Source organism: Nannochloropsis gaditana, assembly GCF_000240725.1.
Source record: "Nannochloropsis gaditana CCMP526 unplaced genomic scaffold scaffold043, whole genome shotgun sequence".
Classification (NCBI taxonomy): domain Eukaryota; class Eustigmatophyceae; order Eustigmatales; family Monodopsidaceae; genus Microchloropsis; species Microchloropsis gaditana.
Window position 1 is genome coordinate 74,146 of NW_005803910.1, and position 7,835 is coordinate 81,980.

The 7,835-nt window shown below is 52.8% G+C and overlaps 1 protein-coding gene across 1 annotated transcript; it reads right to left on the reverse strand.

Annotated features, from left to right (window-relative positions):
• Positions 1-6,910: 6,910 nt before the first annotated feature.
• On the reverse strand, positions 6,911-7,312 carry NGA_2104800 (dead-box atp-dependent rna helicase 50; the record flags this gene model as incomplete). The annotated part of the gene is made up of 1 exon (XM_005856093.1): positions 6,911-7,312. A coding segment is annotated over one exon (402 nt), but the record flags the coding sequence as incomplete, so codon positions are not given.
• Between the last annotated feature and the right edge of the window lie 523 nt (positions 7,313-7,835).

The window sequence follows — 7,835 nt, forward strand, 5'->3', positions numbered from 1 at the left end:
TGGTGTGCGCTTTGTTCGCATCTGGCACTGCGTTTGTCTTCCCTGTTGCCCCTTCCTCGTCCAGGCCTGTCTCCCACACAAAAATGGCCGCGAGTAAATCACCCTTATCGTTCGGAAATGTGGTTAAATTTTGGGTGGGTTGTAGCCTACTACTAACAGGACACCCTTCTCTAGCGAATGCGGTGCCCGATTCAGCGCATGTCGTGACAACGTCGACAATCCTTGGTTCAAGCTCTGTTCCCTCTAGCAAGGGTGTCGAAGTTCTGAACGACTTTTTGCGCGCTGTTAAAGCAGTAAAAGCGGAAATAACCAGTGACAAACCGACAGACTTGAAATATGTGCAGAAAGCGTTCGATGTTGAGGCGGTCACGACGGCAGTCGACGGCACTTTGGATGCGCAAATGACCGGGGCAGCCATGGACCAGGTTTCTATCGTAGGGAAACGAAAAGTCATCGACAAAGTATTGCGACAGGTTCTCTCCGACGTAATAACGGTGGAAGATATCCTTCGCGACATGGACCCGGCCAAAACTGGATTATCACGTTTTAAGAAGGTTGGTAAGCCCTTGGGAAAGCTTGAGAATGATCTGCAACGATTGACCTCAGCCCTGACATCGAACGGCGCAGATGACACGGCAGGAGCTGCTGGACTGGGGAAACCTCTTTTTTCATTGTGTCCGGATGGGTATTTACTCTGCAACCCTGAATAGGTCGTGGGTATGACATGTGTCCCGGCCAAAAAGCAAGCTTTAATTGATGTTTTCAGTTTAGCAAAGAAATAGGCAACTGCATATTAAGAAAAGATCCCCCCCTCCAAATGCGTCGAGCAATTTTTCTCTTTAAAGCGCTGTGGACTTCTTATTTTGGCGGCGATTGGATGCGCATTCACTTCATGGTTCGCAATGTTTCTACCACTTTTTTAAGGTCTACCTCGCGAGGATGCGTCGGATACGCGCATGTAGATCCACACCGCAGACCCTCTGTCGTTGTTATCCGCAACCTATCATGAGGATCACTGTAATCCATGTATTTGACAACATCAACCAAACCTTGCTCTTGGCACGCACTTTCGTCGTAGTCCACCAGGCGGGCATCATTTACAGCCAACATCCACTGAGTGTCGCTCTTGTTTCCACTCCGTCCATCATTTTTTAGTGATGATGGTTTGAGAATGCGCTGTAAGGTCAATTGCTGCTCATGTTTTATGTGGCCGGTTAGGGTCAGTGCTTGGAAAAAATAGAGCAGTGAGGGGTAGTACGCGGGCAAAGAGTCGCGTTCTCCTGCACGTACGCCGTGGATTACCGCTTGCACTCGAGCAACAAGATGGTCTACAAGAAATGTCTCGTTTCCCAAAGGATTACGGATTACGTTGTGAATGCTTGTTTCTCCACTTAGAAGACAGGCAGCGACGAAAAGGGGTGCATACGAGGAAGTGCCAGAAGCAAGAGAAGAGATGACAGGAGGAGATTGCAAGAGAAATATATCCCAAGCTGTAGGAGAAGCATAGTCCCAGAGTTGGAGAAGCAATGCCATGGCACACTCCCGCACACGTGCATCGGAGTCCAGTAAGCAGGCCTGTACATTTAGACGCATTTTTCGAAACTTTGTGGAGCCATTGCGGAAAGCGCTATCATTGCTTACTTCCCATTTTTCTCCCTGCAATTTACTCGGACTCAGCGTGAGGAAGGTACGATTTTCACGAGTCATCATCAAACAAAGCAATGCCAGAGCAACTCTTCTTCTTTCCTGTGTGGGCTCATCATCATTGTCCGGCTGGATATATGTTTCGAGAAAATCAATGCGAAAGAATGCATGAGACAGCCAAGAAGGTTTGAAACTGTCTGCATCGGCCCTAACTTGCACATTGGTCTGATGCTCGCCCCGCAAGCCTTGGAGTTGAGCTTGCGTGCGCGTGCACCGGTGGTGAAGAAGCAGTAGACAATATAGAAGTGCATTTGTTGTTGCGAGACGCGGAGATGCGCTCTCAAAAGACCAAGCAAGATCCAAAATGCCTGCGCACTGGTTCAAAAACTCATCGTGTCCTCGCCTAGTAATATCGTTGATTAAAGCGAGCAGCGCGGCTCCGACGTGCGGGTTTTTCAAGGGGGGGGCAGTAGCAAGAAGGAGAATGCGGCTGGTTGTCTTCAAGACAGGTGTAAAATCAGCGGACCATGCAGCATGTTGCAGTGCGGCTTTGACAATTTGAATGACTTGCACGGCTAAAGTCTGCACGTCAGGTATGATCTGATTTTCCTCCTTCGTTACATTTGTGAGGCGTAGCGCGGTCTGGCCCTCTAAAATGCTTGAGCCGTCTACTAGGACGGGCAAAATCATGTCGTGCAAGATTTGCAATGTTTCACTGCACGTGTCCGCGCATGATGCCCACAATTGAGACCAACAGGATGCAGTGTAAAGATAGGTCAAAGCTTGGGCAAGACGCGGCGTCGGACGATGCGAGGAGGCGGCTTTCATGTACTGTAAAAGGGCCAAAAGCACGCTGCGACCATCCCCCGCGCCCGTGTTGAAATACGTATGTAAGACTCGCGCAAACAGTGAGGGCCCATTGCTTCCCTCTGATATCTCGACGTTCAATTTATCCTCGACCAGTTGGTCCATCCAACGGTGAACGATGAATTGCACTCCCGTAGCATCGGCAAGAGCGAGGCAGGAGTGTAGATGGGATGGACCGTGGCATGACAAATAGATAGAACAAAATGTATCTACTCCCTTGTTTTCTCTCACGCAAAAGGCTTGTAGAACGGTCTGCAAACCAGCACGCACTTCTGGAGCGAGACGAGGAACGCTACTACCTCCAAGGGCCAAATCAAGAATTAACTTAATGGAAAGAGGAGTAAGAATTCGCCCTAGATAGGCCTCTTCCCTTGCTTGCTGTGCTTGTTTTCCCCAGCTTATAAGCAATTTGCTTATCTCCTCCCCCGGAACTATAACGTGAGGTCTACGTTTTCGCCACACGCGTCGGGATATGAGTAGAAGCAGCTCGAAACGCGAGCAACCATTTACTAAGTCTTCTGCTTCCCAGCGACAGAGACAATGCAGATCTTGCGCCAACAACCACAGCCAAATCTCTGCTACTTCATCAGAGAGGGTGGCAGAATGCAAGGTCCTGAGGTTTTGCCTTACGAAGCGAGTAAGATGACATGGATCCAATCCCTCGGACTTGTCGGAGACGTCTGTCAAAAGCCTTGCGGCTATTTGACTGAATACATCCACGTTTTTCTCTTCAACGTTCTCCCCTTCTTCCAAATAACTGATGTGTTGAATAGCCATTTCAAATACCCCTGTATCCAGCAAGAGTTGACTCAACCTGTGGCTGTCTCGGTCTATGTCATTGCCCATGCATTCAGTGGTGCAACATTTCTCTTCAGCATCTGACATTAACAGCAGAAGCTTTGAGTACAAATGACAAATCGCGTATTCATCTCCTGGACTTCGCCTCTCTGTGCCCGAAAAGAGCACAAGAAGCTGCATCGCTGCGTCCAGCAGGAGGGAAAGAAGATTAGGTTGCGACGGAGGAAGCCGCGGCTGATGATGGTGATAATGCCGGACAGAAAGGATGTCCAGTACACGTAGATTTGCCAGAGCCAAAGTCAACATAAACGTTGGCCCCGCTTTTGAATAGGATGGGAGGCATATAGGGAAGCAGAGAAAAAAAATGATTTGGGTTTTCAAGCAATGAAGAAAACTTTCCAGAATGGGATGAGAAGGGAAGAGAAGCTTGTTGCTTATCGCCCCTAGATATTCCGATAAAAAGAGTAAAAGCTGGAGTGGGAAGGTAGACGAGAAGCTGCTCGTAGGATCTTGCTGCGAATTCAATGGGTGCTCCTCATTGTCCTTATTTTGGCAGTGCCTAAGCACCTGCAGCAATCTGCCCATCAAATCTTCGTCATATATCACACGTGTCTGCGTCAAACTGGCGTGAATGATACTCAAGACTAGATTCGGCGCGCTCGCATCCATTACAAGCCATTCCTTACTTTCCGTTTCCTCGTAGCTAACCAGCTCATGCGGATCCTCCATTTCCAAAGATAGGCGACTGACGCGAGCCAAACTTTCGTTCTCCGCTAAGCCTTGCAACAATTCAACCAGTTCCTTGAACAAGGACGGAGAAAAGCGCTGCGATCCGTAAAATCCTAAAGGTTGAGCACGGCTCAGTGTCCACATCAAGCGACACAGCAGAAGGGTAATTTTATCGCCTTGCTCCTGATTTCGTTGCTGCTGCGTCTGATGCCCGTTGCTTACAGCAAACCTCAAAACGTTTCGGATACCCTCCAAGCAAAATTCGACGAGGCCAATTCGTATCAACTCCTCAGCCAGCTCGTTCCCCCTTTTATCAGGACCGTGAAGGAGACAGGAGAGCAAGAGGAGGAGGTAGGACCCGGCTCCGAATGCCACTTCCAAATCTGCACTGATGATTAAATCTTTTGCCAGCGTTGATGCCAACGTCGTATGCCAGGGCAGAAGCCCTGCTGTAGTTTTTTTACTTTTGCTACTCGCCCCAGAGGTTCTAGATTTCTCTGCGATAACCGCCGTTTCCGTGTTTTCAATTTTGTTGTGTCAAGGGTAATGTCGGTGAATGGCCCTGGATCCGGCGAAGGTATGAGGACAACAGATAAGGCCAGAATAGCTTTTATCCACGCACCCTCCACGCTTCTTATCAGCGTTGCAGCTCCTAGAGATCCCTGCCCTAGGTTTGAGAGGCTTTGAATGCGATTCATGTGCCGCGACATGACGCCCTCCCTAAGTAGGAGGGCCTTCGTCCGCGGGCCTCGGACAAGGAGGAGGAGGAGGTGCAGAAGCTGAACTTGTCTCTCCCTCCCACCACTCTCATTGCATGCAAACATTTCTTTCCCATCTTTGCTTGCCCCACACAAATCCCGGAAACAATCGCCTGCCACAAGATCGACAAAAGCCACCAACGAGGTAGCGAAGGAGAGCGATGGATGTCCGTTGGTTCCGTTATTATGGTGCCAAATATCTTCTCCTTCGATGTTTTCAAGTAGGTGATCGAAATGAAGAATGGGGCCATTATTATCGGCGTTTTCTAGCATGGTGGAAAGGAGCTGAATAATGTGCAGGCTCTCGCGGATTCCGTTGGCGCGACACGTGTGCAGCAACTGTTCGTACAACGCCATTACGGTTTGCTCATCCAAGGTCGCGTGAGCAAAGAGTTGCATCGTTGTCTTCAAAAGAATTGGTATTACGTCAACGTCGTCTATGGGGTTCATACACCGAAGAACAACGTGTTCAAAATAGGATCGAATGATGCGATCTCCTACTACCTTGCACGGGAGTTCGATCGTAGCCTGCTTCTGTGAGTTTGAAAGCTCGTCGACGCTATTCCCGTGTTCGTCTCGATCTGTTTCAGTCCCTTGAGCCTCGTCAATGCGGTCCAATTGCGTAAACCCAGCACTCATGCCTATCAAAAGGCGTCGCTTTTGAATCGTGAGGAGGTTCGGTGACTTGAAGCAGTCCATTGCGCATTCGAAGCAAAATTGCGTCTGAGTCTCCTCGTCACTTACGACCACCTCATGGCAATCATCATCATGGATTTGTGGAATCAAAACTTGTTCGAGGGAGGAGTACATTCCCCTACAAGTGTGTGAAGATGCTGTGATGTTGGTGTGTGGGAGGGTAAAGTGAGAGGGTCAACGCGCGAGGAGAGGAGGTAAGGTCACGGCCCATGCCCGGGAACGTGCTCCTGAGTGTCAGAACGAAACGAAAGTTTCGTAGAGATGTGCACTGTGGTACTCTACAAATCGGTCAGACTTTGTTCTTTTCGGTACCTCTACCAGAGTTGCTATTTACCTTCCGTGAAAATGCCTCCCTTGCAAAACCTCTTTTAACCCTCCATCCTCAGTGTCATCTCCGTTGTTCCTTCTTCTTGCGGCTTTTCAACATCTAATTCGGAACAGGATGCACCCGGGCCCCCTTACTGTTTCCTTCCATGATCGATCTGGCCAAACCCACTTGCCTCCCCAATACCAATGCCGTAACTCTTCCCACCCTGCCCGCTCTTCCGGTCCTCCCTACCCGCCGTACGTATTCTGACGGGTCTCGAGGGAAGTCGAAGAGCACGACGTGCTGTACGTCAGCCGTATCGAAATCTACACCGCGGGATGTTCGATCAGTGCACACCATTATCAAAGGCCTCTCGACACGTGACGAAAAGATGTCCAAGTTTTTTTGCCGGTCCTGAGGATTGACAGCAGAGTGGTAAGCGAGAACCTGCCATCGCTTTTCCTGTCGATCCGCCCGGCGCAACGCATTTTCCACCTTGCGGCATGTGGGAATGGAATTGCAAAAGACCAAAGAGCGAGGCGCCGGGTGCTTGAGCAGGTTCTGGACCAGCATGTCCCGTTTTCGGACAAAGCCAGTTTCCTCGTTCCGCTCCTCCTCCCAGGGGCCGGAGCAATCCACCAGAACCTCCTCCACTTGAGGCGCGATCTTGTGCAGGCCTGGACCCCACAACTTTTTCACGCCCGGGAATTCTCGAGCGATCTGGTCCGCCACGGGCACGGGCAGGGTGGCGGTGACGAAGAGAAACTGGGTGTGCGCGGGGGCGGCGGCCCCAATCACGGCCAGGTCGAAGGAGTCGTCCAGGAACATCACGTCCACCTCGTCCAAGACCAAGGCCTGCATCTCCCCCAAAAGCACCTTATTCTCTTCCAGCAGGTACTGGACCCGTCCTGGCGTCCCGATCAGGACGTCCACGCCCTGCTTGAGCATCTCCCCCTGCGTCCGCGGGTTCTTCCCCCCCGTCACACAGCACACCCGCAACGGCATGTGGCGAGTCAGGGCCCGGGCCACCGAGGCAACCTGTGCTGCCAGCTCCGCGGTGGGGGCAAGGACGACCACGCGGGGCGACTTGGGAGGGGCGCGACCCAAGCCGCCCTTGCCCTCCCCTCCCCCCTCCAGCCCCCGGAGTCGCTGCAAGAGGGGGAGGAGGTAGGCCAGGGTCTTCCCCGAGCCCGTCTGCTCGGCGATAATGCAGGAGGATCCCTGTAGAATGTGCGGGTAGGCAATGGTCTGGACCTTGGAAGGGCGGGCGATGCCCATGGACCCCAGGGCGGCCCGGGCCTCGGGGGAGGCGCCGATCTCCTCGAAGGTCTTCCGGCTGAAGAAGAAGGTGTCCGCCAGACGCGCGGCCCTCTCCTCATCCAAGCCACCCTCATCAGCCTCGGTCCGCAGCCCCCCCTCCCGAAAGCTTTCTTCGTAGTACTCCGTCGGTTCCACCTCTTTTTCCCCCTCGTCGGCCCCCATCTCATCCTCCCTCCATCCCTCCCTTCCTCCCTCCCTCCCTTCCTCTCCTTCCCACCCATGTTCCCTCTTCAACCCCCGCCGGTTCCACATTGGCGTCCGCTGTCCAGGTCCTCCCTGCGGTCGATGTGCAGGCCGACGCCGCCCTCCCTCGAAGCGTCGCTGCTGCCGGTACTCCTCCCCGCTTATCTCTCGAGGCCCTCGCTCCCCCCGCTCCTCCCGCTCGACCCGTGGCGATGGCCGGCGCGACGACTCCGGCGCCGAATGGCCACCTGCATTGCCTCCCATGTATGCGCCTCTCCCCCTCGCCTCCGGACCGGACCCTGGATGCCTTCGACGCGAGGGGGGATCCGGCCGCTCCCTCCGCGGCTCCCACGAACTCTCTCCCCCCTCCTCCCTCAGCAACTCCTCTAGGTCGAAATCCGGCGCGAGGAAATCGTCTTTCCTCGACGTGCCCTTGTCCCCTCCTCCATTACTGCCTCCGCCCCGCTTTCTCCCTCCGTTGCCATATACATGGACACCCGTCCCCTCCCTCAGACGCTGCCTCTGTATACCGT